Source organism: Populus nigra, chromosome 1 (genome assembly GCF_951802175.1).
Source record: "Populus nigra chromosome 1, ddPopNigr1.1, whole genome shotgun sequence".
Lineage (NCBI taxonomy): Eukaryota > Viridiplantae > Streptophyta > Magnoliopsida > Malpighiales > Salicaceae > Populus > Populus nigra.
The window spans coordinates 50134859-50161081 of NC_084852.1; the positions used below are offsets into that span (position 1 = coordinate 50134859).

Here is a 26223-nt window from a genome sequence, read left to right on the forward strand (position 1 = left end):
ATTAAGCAAGCTATACTTCATCAATTATGGATGTTTTGATGTTGACACGGGTACTTCACAATATCTTCACTGATCGGTGACAATGAAAGCTTTGCTATAAAGATTTACTAAGGAGTAGAAATTTCAGTGTTGAAGAACACCTAGCAAATGGAAGGAGGCTGCGCGGCATTTGACTTCGAGGAGGTTATTTCATGTAATAATAATTTATTGATTTAATTAATTCAAGTTTTCTATTTCCTTTCTTATAAGAATTTTTTTAAAAAAATGTTGTCTTATCATACAAGAAATTAAATAAAATAAGGTTAGGTCAAAAGAAGCAACAAAAATGGTTGTCAACATCCATATCTTTCTTTTATGAAGAAGACTTGGTTTCAATCTTCTTTTCTATTCTATTTCCTTTGAATTCTTCAATGGCATCGATCGGCCATTCGGCCTGCTTAGCCCTTATTTAATGATCATCTATATTATGTTGAACCTCCCTTTGATCTCGAGAACACAAATTAATGTACGTAATCACAATTCATTATTTAATAGAAACAATTAAATTACATAATCACAATCATTACTTAATTACTAATATAAAGAATCCCTTCTTAATCTTCTTTTAATGCAATTGAAGTGGAATCTTTTTTAAAAAACATGCTAGCAATAAGGATGTTTTTAAATCGATTTTCATGATTACAGATTAATTAAGTGCTTCTCGATCGGATCTTTAATTGGCTGCCTATCACTAATTTGTTCCTCCACAAACGTGCACGCACAAGAGATGATATATATAAGAAAATAAATGATTGGAGAAAAGAGTGAGATCCTCTTATGCCAGCAAAATCTCTTGAATATAACATATGCTATTTGTTGGTGCTCTTGGAAATTAATGGGTTCCACACCTATAGGGAAGCAACGTTGATAAGCAAAAAGATCAGCCTGGTATTAAGAAGGGTCCAAGCGTGCATTAAAGATGATGATGCTTTAGTGGCCACAGTAAACCCATCACTGATTTACTGGAAAGATATTGCATGCTCTAGCTATATCATGAATATTGCTTGATAATCATGGCACTGGCCACGCTATTGGTGATCTACAAGCTAGCCCTAATATTTTAAAAGTCTATTTCATTAATTTCTTCTTCTAGCCAGGTTTGGTGTTGTTGTTCCTATATATATAGCTATAGATCATGAAAATAAGGATCCCTAAACATATTATATGTGCTTTTCGGACCTCCTTTCTGCGCATATCGTCGACCAATCTTGAACTAGAAGGAAGGCTATTTTCATGCTCAAAACCTTATTTTCCTTGCGGGTTAATTAATTTGGTGTTAGTTTAGCTGAAGAACATAATGTGTAATTAATTAAAGAGGATGTTAGGGACAGTTTTACATCTGTTGTGGTTGTCGCATCTGGGCCGGGACCATTTATATATGATTCAATAAGAACTCGTCTATATATATATATATATGAGATAGAACAACATAGGATGTCAACCTAGGTAGTATATACTGGAACTGTTTGTTACACATTTATAAAGGGATGTAGGCTACCAACAAACGTGAGATTATTGTTTTAAGATTGAAGAGATCATGTAAATAATTGAAATATAAAAAATATGTTTTTTTTTTTATCTTTTAAGTGTTTTAAAATGATAAAAATTTCTTTCAAAACTGTTTCATAAAGAAGTTTATTTTTATAACTATATCTTTTTTCTCTTCAAATAATCGGTATATTGGTTTCCTCTGTTTTATAACACTATATAACTAGCCCGAAAACTAGTTGATGAACAAATGTAAGGTTATATCATGGTACTCCATTGACTCTTGTTGACTAATATATATTGTCTTGTTAAAACATATTGTTTGCTTTTTTTGTTTTTTACAAGCTCTCATTATATTGGTTTTTATCTAAGAATTTAAATTTTCAAATATTTACCTTGGAGTTTTAAGGAGAAACAACTATAATAGGATGTCAAGCAAGAGTAAAGAGACTATGTTCTATGTGTTTTCAAATACTTAGGACTAAGTTATAATCAGGTTCAAAACCAGGACCAAAGTAGAATTTACTCAACATAAAGTTACTTAATTACTTTACTTTTACTATTAGGCACATGATTCATCCAATTTAAGCTTTATTATATAGTAATATTTGGCATATAATTCGTTTGATGGTTTCCAAATGATTCATCCAATTTAAGCTTTATTATATAGTAATATTTGGCATATAATTCGTTTGATGGTTTTCAATTGTTAACTGAAACAAATTATTATATTATACAATATACTAAAAGGACTCAATGTTCCTGTCACTGTTTACCTAGACATAAAACATTGTGGATTTGAGCAGTGTAATGACGGAGCTGCCTTTGCCAAAGAGAGTTGGAAAAACTGTAGGGGAGGGTGGATTTGTCTTTTTCACTAGGATACATGTAACATTGAATGGATGGCTATGGAAAAAATAGTCAGCTCCAGTTTTGATGAGGTCGCAGACACTTGGCACTGGGGTTGACAAGCCCTGGACGCCCGCGAGTCAAGTGGGGCTGCAAGCTCAGGCTGCAGACATATGGCACTGAGGCCAGACCCGTGTGCATGGCTGCAGACTCAGACGAGTGGGTCTGAAGACCCGCTCAGGATGCCTTAGCCTTGGGTCCGACGTCGGGACGCACTACTCTTGGGTCCTGCATCGGGATCCATTTCGCTTGGGTCCTTTGTAGAACCCAATTCTATTGGGTCCTATATCAGGACTCAAGGTTCTTGGGTCTTGGCTTTCTTAATATAATTATTTGTGTTATAAATATTATTATTTTTCTTATAATTCAGAGTATTCATATTAAAAATATTATTATTTGTCTTATAAATATTATTATTTTTATTGTAATTCTAAGTATTGATATAAAAAATATTATAATTTGTGGTATAAATATTATTATTTTTATTATAATTCAAACTATTCATCTCAAAAATATAATTATTTGTGTTATAAATATAATTATTTTTCTTATAATTCAAAAAAGGGCTCAATTCCCCTATTACGGTTTACCTAGACACAAAACACTGTGGATTGAAGTAGTGTAATGACAGAGTTGCCCTTGCCACAAAGAGTTAGAAAGAATGCAGGGGGAGGGTGGGATTGTCTTTTCACTGTGATGCACATGGCATTGAAGGGATGGTTCAGGAGAAAATGGTCAACTCTAGTTTTGGTGAGGTTGCAGACACCTGGTGTTGGGACTGGCAAGCCCTGGGTGCTCGCGCGCCGAGTGGGGCTGCAAGCCTCGGGCTACAGACACATGGCTCTGGGGCTGCTCTAGGCGCTAAGGCTAGACCCACATGCATTGCTGCAAACCCAGGCAAACAAGTCTTCAGGACGCCTTAGCCTTTGGTCCTGCGTCATGATCCAATTCTGTTGGGTCCGCGTCAGGACCCATTGTTGTTGGGTCCTGCGTCGAGACCCAATTCTATTGGGTATTGGGTTTATTAATATAATTATTTGTGTTATAAATATTATTATTTTTCTTATAATTCAAAGTATTCATCTCAAAAATATAATTATATTTGTGTTATAAATATTATTATTTTTATTATAACTAATAATATTAATATTAAAAATAGTATTATTTGTACTATAAATATTATTATATTTATCTTGGGTCCTGCGTCAGTCCTCAAGGCTAATGGGTCATGCGTCATAACTCAATGCTCTTGGGTTTGACATCTAGACCCAATCCTCTTGGATCCTGCGTCATGACCCAATGCTCTTGGGTTTAGCGTCAAGACCAAATCCTTTTGGGTCTTGCATTAGAACCCAGGTCTCTTAGGTCTTACATTACGACCCAATTATCTTGGGTCATTTGTCAGGACTCAATGTTTTTGGATCTTGAGTTTCTAAATATAATTATTTGTGTTATAAATATTATTTTTATTTTTATTATAATTAAAAGTATTCGTGTACAAAATATTATTATTTGTGTTATCAATATTATTATTTTTATTATAATTAAAATTATTAATATCAAAAATAGTATTATTTGTGTTATAAATATTATTATTTTTATTATAATTAATAGTATTAATATTAAAAATAGTACTATTTGTGCTATGAATATTATTGTTTTTATTATATTTAATAGTATTAATATTATAAATAGTATTATTTGTGTTATAAATATTTTTTTTATTATAATTCATAGTATTTATATTAAAAATAGTATTATTTGTACTTTAAATATTATTGTTTTTATTATATTTCTCTTGGGTCATCATTAATAAATTTTAAAAAATTATTATTACTATAAAAGAAAAACCGTAATTTTTTTTAAAGATTAAAAAGTATAAAAATTTAGACAAACAAGTTAAATTTTATTATTAATATTATAATTTTTATTATTGGATCCGTCGTTACAGACATTCCCAACACTTTTCTGTCTTAGATTTTAATAATATTTTTTAAGAAAATAAAAAACGACGGGCACCTAACTATTGTATTCTAAAAGTAAAGAAACTAGTCAATAAAGAAACTAGTCAATTATCTGCCTCAAAAACTATTTCCTATAATTGATTGTTCATGAACCAGTTCAAGTAACGTCAATTGTCAAAATCAAACCTCAATGTTGTCGATATATAAGGTAGAAAAAGGGTTGTTTACTTTAAACAGGAATCCACTTCCTTCCTGTTAGTAGATTTGATGTCGGTCATGTGTTCAAGAAAATAAGATGCTGGCTTCTATGTTCTCTAATTTGTCTCTGCTAGGCAATTGCGGCATGTGAGTGTTACGGCTCTTTTAACTTCTTGTATACCTTGAACATGGCATGTGTGCCAATCTTTTTGCTAATTTGTATGATTGCCACTTTGATTGATTACGGGCATGGAGCCGACAAAGAATTGCTGTCAGGGGCCATCAGAGCCTTAAGATCCAGAGAGTCAAAATGATGAGCATCACCACAGTGTTCTACAGGAACTTTTACAAGAACCAACAACAGGATGTCAAACTCGGGTTGGTTGTTTGGTAAATCGCAGCACGCCATCTTGAATGTCAACCCCACATTTGTATAATTACTTGCGATTCACGGTTAGGAAGATTGGACTCAGGATTTTCAACTTGGACTAGTAATTATAGAACCATTGAAAGAACCCAGAAGATGTCTACTATCAAACAGTAGAAACACTTGCTATGATTGCAACCAATGACTCCACGAGGGGTTCACAAGATGAGGTGCTGAATCCTTCATGCTCATCAACAAATATAATCAAACGGTTATCTTTTCTAGCACAAGGGTAAAAGTATCCACCATTTGTTAAGAAGCTCCATGAGAAACTTACTTTGGATATCAGATGTAGGGCTCTGCCAACATCCAGTAAAAAAGAAAAAAAACATCGTTCTTTGAAAGGAAAATACTTAACATGCCACCAAACAACACCAGACACAGAATGTTTCTCACAGACTCTGGAGTGGCAACTGAGTTGAAGCAAATTTTTCCCAAAGCAGCATTCCTGCAAAAACAGCTAAAGTTAAAGATGGCAAGTTTAAAACTTCGTGACTAACAAAAGAAACCATATCTGTTTACCTCAGCATACTTTGGAATGATCTGATAAAAGGCCTACCAAATCATGGCTGCCTTTTAATGTGTAGCAAACGCAAAGATATAATTTACAATATAATGCCTTCACAGATCTGTGGGTCTATAACTGAAGCCTGAAGACCAACAACTTCTGCATAATGACCAGAAAACAAAGATGCAAAAATTATGATCACCATGAGTTTCCAAGCATTCATCTCACTGTATTTAACTAAAATGGCAGTCCATATAATTTTTGCTCAGACATTTATTCTCGGCAAATAAAAACTGTGTTGCTATGACATCTAAAAGTACTGACAGACAAGCATATATAACTAAAATAAGCAGCAAACATTTGCTAAAAATAACAAGGAAAAACCAAAGGATTCATCTACATAACCAAAACATCAAAAAGATGATTACCTCCTATGGAATTGCATAGGAAGAAAGCCTCATCTTTGACTACATCGACACAGGAGTCATATAGCTGAGTAGCCCATGTCTCAAATGTACAAAAGGATTTATCTCCAAATTCACAAGGTTTTGATGAGAGAATCCATAACCAATGACATCAATTGAATATACTCTTATGTGATTTTGCAAGAACTGGGATAGTTTTTTTCCAATGGTCAGTGCAAGGAAGAAGTGAGTTGTCAGTCATGACCTATACATATTAAGTTCAAAAACAAAGAGATTAGAGAAGAAAACTAATACAAAATCATCACCAAGTATATCACGAGACATGCATTATTCTGTTAAATTTCTTTCTTTCCTATGGCAGCCTTTGGATTTCAAGATAATCTTAGAAGCTCGTATCTCTATTAAAGCAGAATTGCAAACAATCCTTCTATAATACGAGTTCTGAATCATGGTTTATAGCAGCTCTATTCTGGAATGAAAAGGACTGCAATAGCTAAAAAGGAGATATTTTTCAAGCTCAGACATTTACAATACACTAGATTTGGCTCCTTGTATGAGAATATGACTCCAGTTTCTCAATCTCGAAGGTAGCAGCTCTCTGGCAGTTACTTCATGATAAACACTCTTTTGACCTCAAATTCCCTATTCTATATCTATGCTAAATGTTTACAGACTAACACGGTAAAATAAGTTCAGCCTCTTTGCTTACATCATATGCTAGAGAAACACATTCAAGACCAAACAGAAACATAACTTCAGTTTTATTGCCATATTGTGTACAAGACAGAAAGAATACTGACACCTATTAGCCTCTGAAAAGGTGTACCAGCCAGCATTAACTGTTACCATAGCAACAATTCCATATAAATGTTCAGTCAACCTGATGAGAACCAAGGATTTCTATGATGTGGAAGAATTCAATTTGAAATCAGAAACAGAAACTGACAGGAATAGGCTCTCTACTTAAGGAATTCTGAGTTCTGAAGGAGTTATCTAGCTTAGATTAGAATTATTTTTATTAGTGTTGCAATTTTCTTTTTATCAGAATTCTAGTTAGGCTATAATGTAAGGCTATAAATAGCTTTCATAAAAAAAAAGCAATAAGCAATAAGCAATATATCACACACCTTTGAGAAACTTTTCTGAACCTATCTTTCTCTTCTTGAGTTTCCATAATTGATGCTTTCATTGAGAGAACCAAGCATGGCATCCCACATCCAAACTCTGAAGGGGAGCGTTTGATGAGAACCAGCCAGGAGAAGCTACGGCAGAAATCAAGAGGAAACAGCAGCAAAGATTCGGCAGCAGGAGGAAGTTTCCAGCAGCAGGTCGGTGCTGGAAGTCCTTGCGGGAGGTGGATTTGTTGCTGGAATAAGTTGGCAAGAGATGGCAGTTTCCAAGCAACAACTGGAGAGGAAGAAAGAGGAAGTGTCCTACAAGAAGGAAAGTCAAGAATAAAAAAGCTTTATATGTGGCAGAAACAGCCTTGAAGTCAGCAACTCAACCTGACAGAACTAGATCTCTGAGTTGAGGAGTTCTAGGTTTTGACTTGAGTTCTGAGTTTTAATTTGTTAAAACTATCTTAAATTATATTGGGATTATTTTATTAGTTATTTTCCAGCAAGTAGAATCCTTCTTAGGCTAGGCTAGGATGTAAGACTATATAAATAGCCAAAAGTGTATTGAACATTCAATCAAGAATTAAGCAATAAGAAAATACCAAACACCTTAAGAAACTTTTATGAATATATTATCATGTATGGTCTACATAGTTATTTGAGCTACGAAAAGATTCTGCATGGCAATGCCTTGAGATTTTTGCAACCAAGAATACGAAGACAGTGAGCGAGGTTGAATCCATGCTTCCAAAAGTTCTGGCATAAAATTAGAATACTAAAAACATACAAGACTAGAAAGTTTAAGTCTTGATCTAAATAAAACATAACCCAGTCCCATAGCATGCCAAGTTAAAAACAGAATGAAACTTATGAAACGTATATGCAACAGGCAATGCGAAAATAAATGAAACATGACAATATGGAGAATTTGGTACATTTAATACCTATATCAATTAGTTGTCTGCTAATGGGAAGCAAAATGTCGATGATGTTTACCTGTTTGCTCCAAAACCATGAGCTAAAACTAGAGAGGGGCCACTGTTCCCAGCATTCTGATAGCGGATCGAATAACCCTTCCAATTCCATATTGCAATGATAAGAAAGACAGAGTCCTTGAGTTCAAGCTAACACCAACAATTACAAAGTTATCAAACAATATAGCAAAACCGTGCATAACAGGTTCATAGACAAAAAGATTTGGCAAAAATGATGAACATTTCTACTATGGAAACTCCCTTCACATTATTTGAATTCAATAATTTGAGGGGGAAGACTCAAATAAAACAGTTACATTCGCTCCGATGCTCCTTTCAATCGGATAATCAAGGAGGTGAGCCACTTCACCCTGCCTTTAGATTCCATGTTTCCGGCCAGAAAGATGAGGACATAGAATAAGGAATTAAAGGCTGTTAAACTTTGTTTGCTACAGTAATGATCTACGGTCTGATGCTTTCCATTGTGAATCACTCCATCTTAATGCTAAATCCTAGAGTATGTTCAAAGATTGAAGCTCTATAGATGTCATTGGACAATTGCAGAGAAGCAATTAACTACTCCAAATTAATCAAATGCAAAAAAAAAAAAAAACTACTGTAAAAATAATGATAAAATACAGCTTCCTAATCACTCAAAATCAACCAAATTACTGCATAAAGCAACATAATCAACAACATTCATCAATCCCTTGAAACATAAATTGAAAAGATCATCACTTCAAAGTTTTGAAGAAATGAACAAACCAATTTGATGAACTGCTGTTCTTCACACCAATCTGACTGTTATTAACTGAATAATCACTTGAAAAAGAATGTACAAAAAACCCATTTCAAAGTTTTGAACTTTATTGAGAAGCAGTGCTGAAGACTGAAGTTATTGTGAAAAGGGAAATTACAGGTGAAAGGGAGAGAGAGGAGCTTTAGAGATGACACTGTTGTCCATTAAAATAATATTTTTTTATTTTTAAAAAATTATTTTTAATATTATCACATTAAATTAATTTAATAATATTAAAAATTAAATTTTAAATAAAAATTTTAAATTTTAAAAAGTACAGCACCGCTGCCAAAAAAAAAACAACGAGTCAAGGATAGTCGTAAATATTATGGTAATAAAATATGTTAAAATAATATTTTTTTATTTTTTAAAATTTATTTTTAACATTATGACATTAAATTAATTTAATAATATCAAAAATTAAATTTAAAATAAAATAAATAAATTTTAAAAAATACAGCACTGCTGCAAAAAAACAAACAATACGTTAGAATTGAAAATTCTAGTGTAGTTAAGGATAGTCATAAATATTATGGTAATAAAATATGTTAAAATAATATATTTTTATTTTTTAAATTTTATTTTTAATATTATCATATTAAATTAATTCAATAACATTAAAAATAAAAATAAATAAATTCTTAAAACATTGCAGAAAAAAACACTACGTTAAGAGAGAGATTTCAAACACATGTAGACGAGAGTGGAACCATTTCCTGTTTCATGTGTATTTTGTCTTTATACACGTCGTCAGACATTCTGTTGTCTTAAGTTTTAAGCCTCTTATTATCTAAATTGATTTGGAATAAAATTTAGGTAATTGATTTTTCGAGTGAATTTATATATTATTTATTGATTAAAGTTAGTTATTTTTATTAAAATATTCTCATTTTATATTTTTTTCAAATCCTATAATTCATCTCTCAAATTTGAATTAAATTTGAAAATTAATATTTAATTTAATTTAAACATGAGCTTTAAATTACATATTTTTTAAACGAACTTATCAGTAGGGAATATTATGGTCTAGATTCTCTAAATTAGACGTTTTCTCTTTCTTTTTTTTTTGGAATATAAAATAAGTTTAAAGGAAATACGTGTATTAAATATAAACTACCAATTAACTTACATATAACTTATAAGATTAATTAAAATACGTAAACTGTTAAATATTCATATTAATTAAAAAATATATAGACACACAAACTAGCTTCAGTAGGGTCTCCTAATGCCTGCGCCTCTGTGCTCGGACCCACTGCCCCATCAAAAGGTTTGTATTTACAAGGAGAGGAGGGGGAATTGGTACGAGCAAATAATTATTGCCTTTTGCATTATCGATCTTAACAACAGAGAAAGGCCATCTGCACATGTTGTGCCATTTGAAGCACGTGCATTCTTCACATGTTTAAAGGACACGTTCGGAAATTGGGCATTTTGGCATCCAGGCTTGACTCGTGGATCACATGGGTAGCTAAGCACACATGGAGGTGTTTGATGTAGTGTTTTTTTTTTTTTCAGTTGAAAAAATTTACAATTTAAGGTTGGAGCTTTAAGTTATGGTTTGAATTCTAGATTTAGTTTTAGATCTATTCATGTAATTCTAAATTTATATTACAGATTTATACAAGTATTAATATAATTAAATCAATTTCCACATGGATAGCAATTCAACTAAAAAATAACTAAATAATTAAAATAACTTGAATATAAATTAAACTCAATAACTTAGAATAGAAAATGAATACTTACATGACAAGTTATATTTCCTAAGCGTGCAAGGGTAGGTTTTCCACTTCCACACGATGAATGTTCCTCGTTAACCCTAAAACATGATGAACAAAAAAAATAAGATTTTAAGGAAATAAAGACATGGTGTTGTTCACAATCATTTATAGAACAAGAATCAAAGGTTTGTTGACATTAATTAACATTCAGCAAACATGATTTTGTCAAGAATAGATTTCGGTTCGAAACCAAAACCTTAAAATTAAAATTTACTAAAGCATGTTATTGATGCATAAAAATCCTAAATTATTGAATAATAATCGCATGCCAACTTGCACAAACCATCACCGAATCAAAACGGGTTCTAAAACTAGTACCTAAAGTCATGTTCATATGCTGAATATTATGACCATAAACCCAGGAAGAAGACAAACAGACTAAAAACCCAGAAAACATGCATTCAACCTCTATAACATGTATCTTTAACCCTAACAAAACACATCATCAAAACTAAACCTATTTGGATCTTAAATAAACAAAAGAACAACATAAAATCATTATTATTTATACACGAAATGAAAACTTCAAAGCTGCCAAGTCAAAACAAAGATTCATTATGCAAAACATGGATCCAAACCAAGTATTTCAACATCACACAAAAACTCAAACACAACCAGGAGCAAAAACATGCTTCAAAGAAAACTTAAAATCAATGTAACAATACCCACCCGAAATTAGCATGTAGAGAATTCACCTCTCCATTTCGTTAAGGATTCTTTTTTTTCTCTCTCTCTTTTATGTTAGTTTTCCTTGTTTTTAGGTCCCTAACAAACTATGGGAGCTTTTAGAAAGGTTGGCAAAAAGATCTGAAACTAGTCCAGATAATGGCTAACTGAAGGTGTCCCTTATTTGATTTAAGTGTGGTTGATGAGTTGTTATTGGAGTAAAATCGATCATAGATGTTGTAGAGGAGATGTTTCCCTCCAACTAGAATCAAACCACACTTCATTTGTAGACTTGTAGCTCTTTTGCCATTGATTCAAAATTGGACAAAAAATAATCAAAATTTCTAAACGAGTCAAAGCTAACTTGGTACAAGAAGTTGAAGGCTTCCCAATGGCAGGTTATGTACAAATGTCGAACAAGGGTGGCACCACCTTGAAGAGAGGAAACTCTTCTATCGATCGGTGGTGGTTGGAGCCCAAGAGGTGGTCGAAATTTTCATATTTATTCGCTCAAAAATATCTACTCAATCAGCCAAAATTGAAGAAAGAGGATGCATAGTGCCCTGAATGATGTCGTTCTGCTAAACCCTATGAGTTAGGGTTCTGTTAAATTAGGATTTGGAAAATTTCAAATTAAGTCCTTATCATTTTGATTTCATTATTTATGCCCTCAATTAGCCTTTAAAGTTTTAATTTAATTTGTGCAATCGTGTCCCTGAGAAATTCAAATTACCTCCTCTTATTCGAGCATTTTTTTTCAAACTAGTCCTTGGTTTTTAAATTGTTCAATTTGATCACTAACAAATGTCAAGCTTTTAATTTCTTTCAAATTGGTCCCTACCTTGATCAAGTTAGGTCCCTAGCATTGCGCATGTTTTACAAATTGGTTCTTGGTCATGAAATTTTTCAATTTTAACCTCCAACAACCATTAAAATTTTAATTTTTTACAATTGAACCCCTGATTGTATCAATTTAGCCCCTCAAAGTATCAATGAAGCCCCGATTCTTTCAATTTATGTGAATTGACTCAAATTAAGCCCTAAGAAATTGATTTTTTTTATCAATTAAGTCCTTGATTTGAAGCCTTGAAACCTGTTAGAAATTTAATTGAGTCCTTGAACTCAATTAGTTCTTCCAATCTTGGCCAAATTGACCTTTAAAATTATTTGTTTTTCAATAACTCCTTAATTGAATCAAACCAACCTATTAAAAGTTTAATTAAGTTTTTAAACTTAATTAATTCTTATAATTTTAGTAAAAAAAAATGATTCCAATCTTACTTTGTCTCAAATCCAGTATTTCTTCACCCTATTCTTAAAATATCCCAATATTGTCATCTTTCGAACTTCTTGATCTTCTGTGGTTTATAAGTTGTCTCCTTGTGTTCCGAATTGTTGTTATTATTAATTATTATTAATGCATATTTTTTTTCTGAATGAATTAAAGTAAAATAGTAAAAAGGTGTGTATACATGAGAAGAGATAATTTTGGGATCCTAAAACTGAGTTATGACAACATCCACGAATTGAAACTCTTGAATAATGAAATATCTTTTTGATTTTTTTTGGTTTATGAGATTAAAAATGCAAGCCTATTGATTACAAAAAAAATTTCAAACCTACTTGATTATCATCTATTATTATATCATTTGCAGAGTTATCCCCTAAGAACTTAATAGAACTGCAATGTAGTGATTTAAGGTTTTTTTATTGAATTGTTGATGATGATCTTCCCTGCAATCCGTCTTATATAGTAACGTCAATTGCTGATTTCCCATCACCTTTCAGGGTTCTCCACTAATTGCATGTTAACTGCTGATAATCTCTTGTCTGTAATTTAGAGTTTTTTCCACGATCTCATGTTCATAATAAATGGCTTGTTATACATGATTGTAGAATTAATTATGTATTCATGGTAGTAACTCTTATTTTCTGAGTTTCTTTCAATTAATCTAATTATCATATAGTTATCGTATAAATCTATTTCCCATTAATATCTATAGTATAACATAAGGTACGCCAAACGTTTGTCCATGGAGGATGCTCAGGGATATTAACAGACACTGGTTTCAAAATAGCAGGCCATTGACCCTTTGGCTGACACGCATTAGGGAATGTATCGTGATGGCAAGGAAAGGTTGGTTTGTCCAACAAAATCTGACCATTTCACCATAGAACGTTTGGTTAGTCCCTATTGTCAATTACCTGCTTAGCCAGTACGCCCACCAAAATTATTCACAAATCTACTGGTCAAATTCAGCCGAGACATACCAATTTCCCATCGTATAAGGCCCCTTTTGCCTGGCTTGTAGACATGGAAACCTACAGGTGTACCAGTACTGTGCTTCATTCTTCATACAAAATGAGAATATTTAATTTGAAAATCAGAACTCTGATACTTTCTCACATGGAAATTAAAACGCAAGAATTCTCAGCCTCTTCTTTCTCTACATAAAAACATTTTCATCATGCATGATCCCATTTGATCGTTCTTCCATCCTTTACCAAAATGCATTTCACAAAAAGCTTCGGATCTTTCCATTGACTTCATTTAAATGGTCGATTTTCACGGTATACCCAGGTAAGCCACTCCTTCCTAGCTAGCACCTCCTAATTATCTCTTGTTATTGTTCTTGGTCCATTTCTTGCTTTTTCTCTTGCTTGTCTCGGTTGTTATCAACGAAATTAAATCAGTTAACAAATATCAATGGAACTGTTTTGTAATTTTGATAGCTATACATGGATGTTATATTTCATGAAGAATTTGCTTATTTCATGTGTTTTCTCATATATATAGCCTTCCTTGTTTCTGATAGAGGCAGCTTCGTTTTCCATGTTAAATCACTCTTGCCCAGGGGGTCTGTCATGACATAAATGAAGGCATGAACATGAACATGTTGGTGCTTTGTTTCTTTTCATCTTGATATATATTAAACCATCAACTTCTGGGGAAAAAAGAGCTCGAATCATCAAAATAATGTTGCACTAATCAATTGAAGAAGGAAGATTAGCAAAACTATTATGATGATCAAACTTTTATCTAGTTTAACCGATTGTATTATAATAAGCTTTGTTGGAGTAGATGGTATTGTACATAGATGGCCAAGAAGGCTAGGTTGCAGAAGCCCAATATATAGGTCTACTCCATGCCTGTGTACCGTATGATTTAAGTTAGTATATTTGAGTTTACGGTTTGAAAAATAAAATAATTCCCTATATATCTTGTACGACATTAGAAATTTTATGTGGGACATAATTAATTTTTCCTATCAGAAAATTTAAAAAATGTATCCAAAACCATGCGCAGGCCCCCCAAAACCACCCCATATATATATATATATATATATATATAAGAACACCCACTATAACAAAAAAAAGAACAAAAAAAAAAAAAAGAACACCCACTATACATGTCTGCGCCCGCGCGTGTATACATACATGTATATATACATAACTAATATTGCTGGGTTTCCTTGTAAAGTTTGGATAACAGAAGTTATAAAAGGAAACATAAGGGTCAACCTCTGCATATGCTTCGTAACTCGCTTTTAACTCATGTTGGGGCAACAAGTCAACCAGCCAGCTACCAATCCGATGCTGTACTAGAAGACTGGTAGTTAGAGTGGAGGGTCAGATATGAGTCTTGTGGATATCAGGTCAGATGATTTTGGCCTGAAGATCTAACAATAACTGCTATAAATTAAGCTCTTGTAGCTATTCAAATTTAGCAAAGGTATGCTGTGTGTGTGTGTGTGTGTGTGTGTGTGTTCTTCTTCTGCCTATATTTTATAAATATGTAAATTAAAGTCAATATCATCTTTGAGGTATCTTGAAGTCACAATATGCAATCGACCAAAAGTTTGAACATGGTCCCCTCGGAATTTTTCAATTTCTCATTATAGTATTTAATTCTTAACTTATTTAATTTTTGTTTATTTTTATTTTTAAAGTGTTCCGGAATGTAATAATGGTTGTTTTTTACAGTATTTTTCGCTTAAAAATACATTAAAATAATATTTTTTATATATACTTAAAAATCATTTATAACATCAACATGTAAAAAGGATCCAAAATTAAATAAAAAAATTTAAATTTAACAAAAATACTATTTGAAATTCAATTTCCAACAGTATCTTTCACGTATCCCTAAAAAAATATTTGTGTTTTATTAAACTCCCATCTACTTTGTCACCCAAGAAAGTAATTTACTCACCCTCGGCCACTATTTTATGGACAGTTTTTAATTAACATAATCGGTATTGTCCATGTCTTTTTTTTTTCTTTTTTTTTAAGGGAAGTTCATCTTGGAGTTGTGGATGCTGTGCTGTACTAGCTAGTGGATATTAATGCAAGGTTGTTAGAGTAATATAATTGCTAATGGTTCTGACTGTTAGTTATATGCATCTTCCTAGCTATAAATATTTAAAATGGAGAGGCTAAGTCGTCCATTTGTTGGTGTGTTATAAGAAAATTATGTTTAAAGTCGACGGATCGAGAGGGGGTAGGAATATGAATCAAACTATCAGTCAAGATCGATTGAGTTTCTCACACAACCGGTTCAATGCAGAAGGTTAAACTATTTATTGTGTGAGGTGGAATTCTAATTAAGAATGTTTTTATATTATTCTTTAATGTATATTTTTAAATAAAAATCTTTTGGGGTGGAGATTTGCGATCGTAATTATTTATTGTCAAAGTTTTTATATTATTTCTTGGGTGAAATTCGAAACCTAGTTTGAATGTTAGAAGAGAGAAGACTCAGAAACTGACCTTGGGATTGGTTGTTAGCTAGGAAACAAATGAGATTTCGGTTCAGCTCGGACTGGAAAAAAAGACCCATATCCTCGAGCCCATGACAATCCAAGAGAGGTGGACTACAGACTGCTGGCCCTATTACAAATCTAAGTTCAGTGTTGGGTACTTGGTTTGTTTTTAATGCATGAAATTTACTTGACTAAAACCCCTTGAGAAAACAGACATGCATGGCTGCATCATATATTAATTGCCTGAATTCTTACAATCTTTTTACCTGCGACTGCAGCTAGGTTTCTTGATGCTCTTACTTTCTTGATGTTTTTCAGGAGGCTGAATTTGCAACCACATGTGATGTACTGTCGAGACAATTGAACGTAGAGGGCAACGTTTATGCAGCATGTCTGTCTACCCCATGCATGTACTCAAATCTCATCCAATGTGCGACTAGTAAGTGTTTTCTGCACCCAAGATAGTTATTTATATTATGAAAAATAACGTGTAGGGATATTTTCCTAACAATATTTAAATTAAGTATCTTCAATCTCTTTAAGAAATCTCAAAGATATCATCAAGACATTTATAATAAGATCTCGTGTATTTATATGATCCAAGATTTAAGTTATTCAATGTTGGCATGCAGCTACGTCAACATTCCCAAACATGTCCTCATTGATCTTTGGCAATATTACAAACCCAAATTATATTTCCCTCATTTATATATATATATATATATATATATATATATATATATATATATATATTACATTCAACTGAACAACTAATCACATGTATGTTAATTAAAGGATGCATAATTTAAATTTGTAGCCTTAAAGCCCTCGTTTTCATTTAATTGTTGGCAAATTAGTGCTCGTATATGAAATCTGAATGAGTTAGACAGTATATAAGACATAGGAAAGTTTAGAATGCCTAGAGAATATCAAACAATCAAAATTAACATGTTAATTCTTAATTTTCGTAGAAACAATTACGTGGTATGTACAATAGTATATGGCATATGCAGGTAGTAATCTTAAATACATGTTAATTATATATAGGCCACATGTATAATGTACACACTATATGCCTCATGTGCATGCACAGAACGTCAAGCAATTTTCAGATACAATCAGACTGAAGTAGGATATGTCAAATTAAGGTGCGTAGAAAGTAGAGGATCGCATGAGTAGTCTGCATGCATGGGAAGCCCAATCACCATTCATTTAACTTTTGCGAGTTGCAAGCGTACAATATTACACATTTATAGCATCAGAACGTAGTTGATAGGTGAGCAGAAAGTCTGATTGCATGCATAAATGTATAATGCTGCGATGTCACTGATCAACTTGATCTGAAATAGAAGCTGGCTAGCTAGCTAGAGCCTTCTGATCGATTACGTTCACAATAAACTTTGTAGTCTTGCTTTTCATGATCCTAAAACAGTCCATTCCAAATTAGTTTCAAAATTCCAAAACTTGTGTTTGATTCTTGTATAAAACAAAAATGAAAATATAAAATAAAATTCCCAAATTAACATTTTGAAGTTAATCTATCTTTTCTACTCTAAAACAATAAATAAAAGAATTACAAAACAATAAATACAAGAAATTAAATGCTACCCAAGTGATGGGACGAATCTAATAACAAGTGGTAGATCTTACATATACATGACTCTAAACTTTGGTAATATTCTTAAATGGGAGACTATCGTGTGCGTGCTCTCATAGTGATATTAATTACTCGAGCGAGAATAATGGTCTTTTCTTCCATCATATTAATTAACAATCATCGTCTTGTAACCACCAAAACAAAGAAAAAACAATCATCTTTTCCCTTTTTGGAGTCTTCATGTTCTTAGCATTAGGTGAACTCAATTGCTAGCTCATGCTTTTTAATCTGTCCACATCTTTGCATTACCTTTCATCAACCGTTGTAGATGGTACTGATCAATAAACAACCTCAAAGTTACGAGGTGTTAAAACTTATTGATGTATCTTTGTTGAACAAAACACCAACAAAGTGTTCTTGATAATCTGTGACCATGCTAGCATGGAAAGCGCTCCAAACACCAGGTTCTCTCTCAAGCTCTCATCATTCCAGAGAAGGTAACAGCTTTAATTACTATCATTGAGCATCTCATAGTAATTACTTATAGTGTCCAACATTCGCTTATGGTTCTATCATTGAATCAACATGCAAAAAAGTTCAAGTATATATCTTAGTAACTTGTTTGGAGGTTGGATTTGTGAACCTAATTACAGTTTTTTATGAGAGATTGGGAGTTTCAAGGTTCAAATACCTAGATTCCTGTTTAAATGAAGCTCGATCGAGCTACGTGATTGATTTAACAATATTAATTAAATGTATAAATCATTATATATATATATATATATATATATATATATATATATATATACACTTCTATTTTCACATGCATATACGAAGGGATAGATGCTGTGGTGATTAATATTCTTGAAAATATAAATACACTCCCTCCCTTAATTCTCCAATATAAATTTAGTTACTGCATTTGAAATTATGGCATGTTTATTTTTATTTTTTATCCATCTATCTGTGAATCAACAAAAAATTAATGTCTAAAAATCAGGAAATGGAAAATATTACAATATAAAATCCTCCCATATTTAGCATAGCATCTAAGAAGTAGGATCCATGGATAATGAAAATATTTCTTTGACGTGCGTACCTTTTATTTTCTTTGATTTGAACAATAATTGCTAGAACAACCTAGTGTCCGTTTGACAAAACAGTGCACTACGTACGGTTGCACCTAGCTATGTTTCACCAGAGTATATTTTTTTATACTATCTCTATTTGATTTCAAGAGAGATTTGATACAAGCTGACTTGCAATCATAAGAACTATAATTATGAAATGAAAGATATCCACATGCACACAAATCTATAATATCATACATTGTTAATTTGGCCAAGATTTTGGATACGTACAAGAACAAATTATTCATTCATGTTCTTACAAATACAACACAACAGCAAAAGATAAACAGGATGCTGATGTAGAACAATAACAGTAGATAGAGTTAATACATAATTAACAAACCAAATCCTGGCATTTTTTTTTTATGTTTTTGTAAACTGATTACCAAATGTAATTTCATAGCTTAATAGAAGCATAGATGACTATGATAGACTACTCAACATGGTCATGATAAACCCTATTTGGAATCATTTTTGTTAAAAGCAGAAGACATGAGAGTAGATTCCCAGCCAGTTCCGAGTCCAAATGTTGTGGCAGCAATTGAAACAAAAGGATCTGAACTGGGTGGTGCACAATTCACATTAGGCACATTAAGGATTTGATGTTGTTGCAAAGCCTCCTCATTTATGAGCGAATTGAGGAACGAAAACACATCGTCGGTGCCGGAATTGATATCTTGATCAGCTTCTCCAATACCAAGACTTTGATCGCCTCTCAAATCCATCCCAGAAGTACCATCATAATTCAGCAAACTTGTATAGCCATGACTTGCAATAAAATGGTCGGCGTGATACTGATCATCCAGGTGGGAATTAATGTTGTTTTGAAAATACGCATTCTCTCTGTTGATTATGCGAGTACTGCCACTAGTAGCTTCTTCCAAACCAGAAGAAACAATATTCTTAATAGGTTCTTTTAGGCGTGCTTGGTGCAGATTCGCCTTCGACAAAGAAGGTTTTGATTGATCAAAAGATTGAGGATTGAGAGGCTTATGGGTTCTTGGATCAATTCCTTGGTTTATCAGCTTCTTACTCAGGTGCGTGTTCCAGTAATTCTTTATTTCATTATCTGTACGCCCTGGAATTCTCCCAGCTATCAATGACCACCTAAAGAAACAACCCATTGACCAAATCAACACAAGTAGCTAGTCCAAGCTAAGATCGATCTAGCTAAAATTTGTTCAAAGTAAAGTGATATACATTAATTTCCTTTCTAGCTCAAATCTTCAACGAAGAAGAAGGTGGAATTTAAGAACACTGATCGTTTACAAGATTCAAGCACATGATTCATTGTGAAGCAGATTCATGCAGGTTAAATTCGAGCTAAACTAGCTATAAACTAATTGAAGAGTTCACGTAAATTATATATGGATCAAAACCAGCTAGAAGGTTAATTGACCAAACTCTAATAAGAAAAACAAGAGTGAAGGAAATCTCTTTCACGAGCAATCCACAACATATATACAGTGAAACCCTAAACCTAGCTAGCTAGACTAACTAAACCAAAAAAACAAAACCCTAAAAGAAAGAGACCCAATTCAGAAAAAAGGAATTTAAGACAAACCCAGAAAAAGACTGTATTAAAAAAGACTAAAAACAAAATTAACCGGTGCAAATATTTGTATTTGTGTTAATTCCTGTGTGTGGGATATATAGTATATGTAATTATTACCTATTGCCTAGGAGTCGATGGAGGCGGAGAATGAGATCTTCTTCATCATCGGCGATCTGGCCACGTTTAACAGAAGGGCGGAGGTAGTTCATCCAGCGGAGACGGCAGCTCTTGCCACAGCGGAGGAGACCGGCTTTCTTGGGTAAAGTTCGCCACCGACCTTCACCTTCTTTCTTGATATAGTTAACAAGGAGTTCATCTTCTTCTGGTGTCCACGGTCCTCTCTTTAACCCTACCTTGATGCAGCATGGGGTGGTACTCTTTGCTGCTGTAGCTGAAGCTGGCTTTCTCATCTTGATTAATAATGTATTGGAAGTACTCGATATGTCGATGGGTTCAATTACTAAGCTTTAGCTTACCTACCTTTTTCTTGTTTTCTTTCTACATTTGTTTTTTGAGTTGTAGTAATATCTAGGATCGATGTTGTGTATGTGTATATGTAGAATGTCGTGTAATGATGAGCTTGAGGTTTGATGGATAGAAAGGATGAGGATGAGGATGAGGATGAGGATGAGGATGAGGGTAGGGGACTCTCCTCTCTCTTCTTCTTCTTCTTCTTCTTCTTCTTTCGTGTTGGTGTACTTTCTTCTTGGGATCAGACGGTGTGAGGTTTGTTGGGTTTAATGTGGAATAGGAAAGATACTGATAAATAGGCAATCGCCTTCTAAGGGGAGTGCATGTGACGACACCCTAATATCCATCCATCTATATATAGAATTATCAGTCATTTGATATGATTTAATTTTCAATTTAATTATATTTATGTGTGTGCTTGCATGTTAGTTAATATAATCAATTAACAAATTAAATGGGATATTTGTTTTGACGTGCTGGCTGGATTATTAGGGTTAAAAAAAATAAAAAAAAAATATTAATTAATAAGCTAGAGGATATATATATATATATATATATATATATATATATATATATATATATGAATTTAAATTTCTTATTAATTGGAGATGGAAAGTTTTTTATTTAAATTATGAATGGATAAAGATTTTAGAAACGAATGGATACTATTTGCTATTGTACTATATGTGAGATTATTACTACTATCCACTTTGAACAAATTCAAGAGTATGTCGTATGGATTGTACAGAAAATATATGGCAGAGAACATATATATATATATATATATATATATATATATATATATATATAGAGAGAGAGAGAGAGAGAGAGAGAGAGAGAGATAGAGTTGTCACCAACCATGCATTGTTATGAACAGAGGAGTCCGAAAGCTCCTCTCCATGACATATTTTCTTTTGACTAAGTAACAACTATAAAAGCTAGCAGATTCTTTTCTTGGATAGAACAAGGAGAGAGGGGAGAGAATAAAACACTGAAATTAATGAGAGGATTATTTTTGAAAAAATTGAGCTTTTTTGTTTGTTTTCCGTAGCATCGAGAGTCGGAGAGAGTGGATGTGCATGTGCGAGTGGGACTGTAATAGTTCCAAGAAGTAGGAAGTAGAGCCGAGAATGGAGCCCGCACAGGCTCACCCATCTTGAGGAGTTAGGAATGAGGTGCGCACGTGATAACCACTCTTCTCCTTTGTGTTTCTGCCACAGAAGTTCTGGTAGCTCACTAATTGAGTGATGCTTGCATCTACATAAATTTAGGTTACCATGAACATCCTTCTTCTAACCATAGTTGCTGGCCAGGGTTTGTCTGCTAAAGGGTTTGGGGTTGATGTTTTTTCTTTTTTTATCAAAACATTGTATTTTATTTTTATTTTTTAATATATATATATATATATATATATATATATATATATATATATATATTATCCAGTCATGTTAGAACCAAATTAATTAGATAATGGATGAACCTGCTATGTCATATAAATTTGATTTGGTCAATATCAAAATCAAATTCAAACAATGTAAGTGAAAAGATCGACACTGCTAGATGAATTTCTAAGACTAATTTTACATTCCAATTAATGACTCCACAGGTTTCTATCAAGTTGTGGGCTGCAATATTAGGACGGGGCTCTGCCCTGGTTTAAGAAGCTGCATTAATTTGTTTGTTGCACGCATGCTACCTACGACAAGAGTTTTTGCACCATGGGAAACCTGTTAAAGGTCATATATATTTTGTAACCAGCTAGCTTTTTTAAATTTCTGACAAGCACGACAATTTCTACTACAAAGGCCGGTGACTCGAGAGCTGAAAACTACAAGAAATTATCCAGTTACGCTTTTCCAAAGAAATTATATAAGATAAGAAGCCCAACTTTGAAATTTTCTGCCGACAAACATTCAAAATGAAGCACCCTTTTTTCTCTTAGACCTAACCTAGGAGTTCACCTGGCGGGCAAGTTAACCCACGGGTCATCAATCAACACCAACTATATTTTTTTTAAAAAAAAAAAACTTAAAATGATTTTATTGTGATTAAAAAACAAAACAGTTTTTTTTTAACAGTTTTAAATAAATCTCAACTCAAATTAGACTTCGAGGTCAAGGATTGACCCTCGGTTTTCTGACTGCTCTTTTCCTTTCTCAAGATGGCCTAATTTCAGTTTCAAAAGTCGGGAGAGTTGGTCCAGCTATATATTGAACCCGTCCTCCTATCAAACAAAAATATTGGGCCTACCCGACACAAGAAAAGGGCACTAAAAGCGGCAGTCGACCAAAAAAATGGGGACAGACATTCAATTCTGTTTTTGTTTTTTTGTTACCAAGGAAGAACTTGAACCCGAGACATCCTCTTCAGAGAGAGGGATCGTGGGTGTGAGTTGTGAGCACTTGAGCTACAACAAAGGAAAGCACCTGAGGAACACACAGGCGCACGTAATGCAGGATTCACGCAAAAGAAGGAATCCTCATCGCATACCAGTGAACATGAAGGCCCTAAACTGTTTGAGTAAGGTGGAAGAGTTTGGTTATATTGATAATACAATCACACTATCAAAAGAATGCTCAAGAAAACATATACCTTACAATTATGAAAGGATTTCCCATTAGATAAGAATTGGGGCGCTCTACATGTAAATGTCAGAAAAAGCTAATCCTTGAGTTTGTTATGTCGACATGGTTTCCGATCTTATATACTTGTACTTCTGTTCCTGGTTGAACCATCTTGCAGTTCTTGTCAAGCCTTCAAATAAGATGCACCTTAATGCAACAACCCCCTCTGGTAAGGCAGCATCAATCTTGTCCAACAACAGCACACAACACCATGAGGAATGAAAAGATGCCATTCTAACTAGAAAAATGTGTATGAACCAATGACAAACAGATAAATATAAGCCAAATCCATATGAACCTTATTATGAAAATTTGGAACTACAAACTTACTCGTTCTCGAGCTGTTGCATTGAACTTCTGCAGCAAGAAAGCCTTGGGATCCATTTGGCCAGGAGGCCTCCCAATTCCTAAGAAGAACGATAAGAGATTTGGCCTTCAGAAGGAAGTTAGGAAGCAAATCAATGCCAATTGAGGTTTCACACTAACCGATTCTTAGTCGAGCAAATTCTCTGTTCCCTCGAAAATGGTTGATCACACTCTTCAAACTGGTTAAAGAAAAGGAATAAAACATTATGCTCACACAATACTTCCCAAAGCACAAAAAATGTTTTGGAAAAAAAAAAAAAAACAGGGGTTAACCCTGAGCCATAAAAGCTCCACTGGTTATGCAGCCTCCTGTAGTCACATCAACAGCAACATCAATATTGGCTGAGGAACCAGACTAAAAGCCTTAGTTAGGACTTAAAACTACTGCAAGAGCGCAAACAGCAGTTGAAATAATAATAAAAATTGCAAACAAATATTATTTCAAATGTACACAGGGCATGGCTTTATCTCTCCATGATACTCTGTCCATCATTTCATTTTTAATTGAATTCTTGGAGGTTGCACTGACATGGTACTCATCAACCATTTCTATTTATCTCAAACATGCACTTTCAGTAAAAGAAATCGTACATTCTTTACACAACTATCTGCAAATTCTAATCCTGGGAATAAATACACAAGACTTCACGGTCCATACCCTCTGTGGCATCCATGACCGCCCTTCTCTTGAAGTCGAAGCACTCCACATGGCAACTCCATGTCGTCATGAAACTATAGTTGCACAACTTAGACAACATCAGTAAAGAAAAATACTTACATCATCCTTCAGTAATAGTGGATAATGAGAGCAAACTTACCAAAATAACACGATTAAGAGGTAGCTTATAGTAAGCAGCAAGCGGTCCTGCCTGCATTTGAACAGAAAAAAAATATACTACAAGTTATGTGAAGATTAATTAAATTCCTCCAAACAAAAATTTTATATTCCTAGAAACTATTGATTACAGTCGAGACAAACAATATCCATCAAAATTGAACCTTTTTTTTAATTTATACCATGGAAAAAGAAAATTATGTGGATGATTCACTCACTGATTCACCACTCAGATTCATGTAAGTTTGAGGCTTCGCAAGAAGAACAGGTGCGTCACCAACAAACCCTGAAATTACCAAACCTGTATTAGTACTTCCACATAGATAAAGTTCGTATCTTTTACAAAAAGAAGCAAAGAAATGAACCACAAGGACATGCTTTGGGACAAAACCACCTTCTCCAAAAAGAGCTTTACAAAGAGGTATATTCATAGAAATCCCTAGTGACCCAGCAAATGCATCAATCATCTCAAAACCCACCTGCATCCATCCAAGTTTGAGTCAAAAAAAATAGTAAAAGAAGCTAAATCTCATCGGGGTTCTTCGAGATTTTGATACATGCATTGTGTCGAGTTCCTTTGAATTTCTCGCCTGGATTTCCCAACCCAACAAAGAGCCAAGGCGATAGTGTTGTGGGAGCAGCAGCAGCAGTGCAAAAACAGCGCCTTGAGACTCTATTCAACATCTCTCTTCATAAAGGAGTGTCGGTGTCCTTTAAATTTGTTTTGCTTTGCGTTAAGAGAAATGGAAAGGAGTGATGAGACAAATTCGTTTAGGCAAATTGTTGAACAGTTGGTATGCACTTTGGTTAACCGCAAAGATAAGAACAAAAAAAAAATCGAGAAAGGAAGATCTTGAGAAAACGAGGTCGAAACTGCAGATACAAAATCCGGTTAATTTATCGGTCCCAGGAAAAGAAGAAGGTTGCGTTTGAAGAGGGAGGGTGGGAGGGAGGAAGCCCGGCCATAACTTCGCTGACTCTTTGCCCTTCTGCTATAGAGAGTAGAGACCAAGAGGCATGCCTGCCATTTTATGCCAGCGGTAGAACGCACCGTTTCCTCTCAATCAAATCCCGGCTCTCCCTTCTATGCAATCCTTTATTTATTTATTTTCTGTGTCTCATTCTAAAATCTCTATACAATGGAGGTGTTCTATCCATTTATATTGAAATTAATAAAATTAGATTGATTGAGACTCAAATCTACTTCGATAAATAAATACCACTATTGGATACACATTCCTTAAATCAACTTTATATATATTATTGTTTTGTGTTGAAAGATTGCTCTCGAGTCTTGGCATGTTTAAGAACAGAAAAAAAGAAAAGAAAAAACAATGCATCTAGACTTATGCTCTTGGCATAGTTTTAAGATCCGGTCCGGTTCAAGATTCGGGTTTCGAGTTTTGATCGGGTTATTGGGTTGGCCAGGTCAATTTTTTTAAAAAAAATCATAACGACGTCATTTTAGTAAAAAAACAAAAGTCAACAGGTTTGTAACCAGGTCTTGCCGGGTCACACCTGATTTTTTCTTCTCATGTTTTTTCTTCAACACGGCCCGATTCCAACCCCAGGTCAGCTGAATT

At 33.5% G+C, this 26223-nt stretch overlaps 2 protein-coding genes and 2 long non-coding RNA genes across 11 annotated transcripts; 1 reads left to right on the forward strand and 3 right to left on the reverse strand.

Moving 5' to 3' along the window:
• Positions 1-5122: 5122 nt before the first annotated feature.
• Positions 5123-9006, reverse strand: LOC133697804 (uncharacterized). Of its 2 annotated transcripts, XR_009842935.1 has the most exons (6): positions 8816-9006; positions 8073-8200; positions 7086-7391; positions 5962-6202; positions 5548-5692; positions 5123-5473 (listed from the first exon to the last, which is right to left on the reverse strand). It is a non-coding gene; the product is annotated as an uncharacterized LOC133697804 (long non-coding RNA). The 2 variants fall into 2 exon arrangements; XR_009842945.1 differs by lacking the exon at positions 5962-6202 and having other exon boundaries at positions 8816-9000.
• A 4593-nt stretch (positions 9007-13599) lies between these two features.
• On the forward strand, positions 13600-21195 carry LOC133698056 (uncharacterized). Of its 5 annotated transcripts, none has more exons than XR_009843038.1 (5): positions 13600-13880; positions 16381-16501; positions 18100-18156; positions 19277-19826; positions 20473-21195. It is a non-coding gene; the product is annotated as an uncharacterized LOC133698056 (long non-coding RNA). The 5 variants fall into 5 exon arrangements; XR_009843023.1 differs by lacking the exon at positions 18100-18156 and having other exon boundaries at positions 13602-13880; positions 19277-19595; positions 19710-19826; XR_009843027.1 differs by lacking the exon at positions 18100-18156 and having other exon boundaries at positions 13602-13880; positions 19277-19595; positions 19725-19826.
• Positions 18963-20754, reverse strand: LOC133697975 (transcription repressor MYB5-like). The gene is made up of 2 exons (XM_062120857.1): positions 20462-20754; positions 18963-19896 (listed from the first exon to the last, which is right to left on the reverse strand). Exons 1-2 carry the CDS (start codon positions 20752-20754, stop codon positions 19248-19250), a joined length of 942 nt encoding a protein of 313 aa, XP_061976841.1. The 3' UTR covers positions 18963-19247.
• Positions 21196-23336: 2141 nt separating the features above from the next.
• On the reverse strand, positions 23337-25797 carry LOC133697929 (peptidyl-tRNA hydrolase, mitochondrial). Of its 3 annotated transcripts, none has more exons than XM_062120764.1 (9): positions 25202-25797; positions 25035-25119; positions 24859-24926; positions 24624-24674; positions 24464-24537; positions 24079-24114; positions 23926-23984; positions 23770-23846; positions 23337-23624 (listed from the first exon to the last, which is right to left on the reverse strand). In XM_062120764.1, exons 1-9 carry the CDS (start codon positions 25322-25324, stop codon positions 23493-23495), a joined length of 705 nt encoding a protein of 234 aa, XP_061976748.1. In that variant the 5' UTR covers positions 25325-25797; the 3' UTR covers positions 23337-23492. The 3 variants fall into 3 exon arrangements, with proteins under 3 accessions (XP_061976748.1, XP_061976764.1, XP_061976756.1); XM_062120780.1 differs by having other exon boundaries at positions 25198-25335; XM_062120772.1 differs by lacking the exon at positions 24079-24114 and having other exon boundaries at positions 25202-25787.
• Positions 25798-26223: the final 426 nt, after the last annotated feature.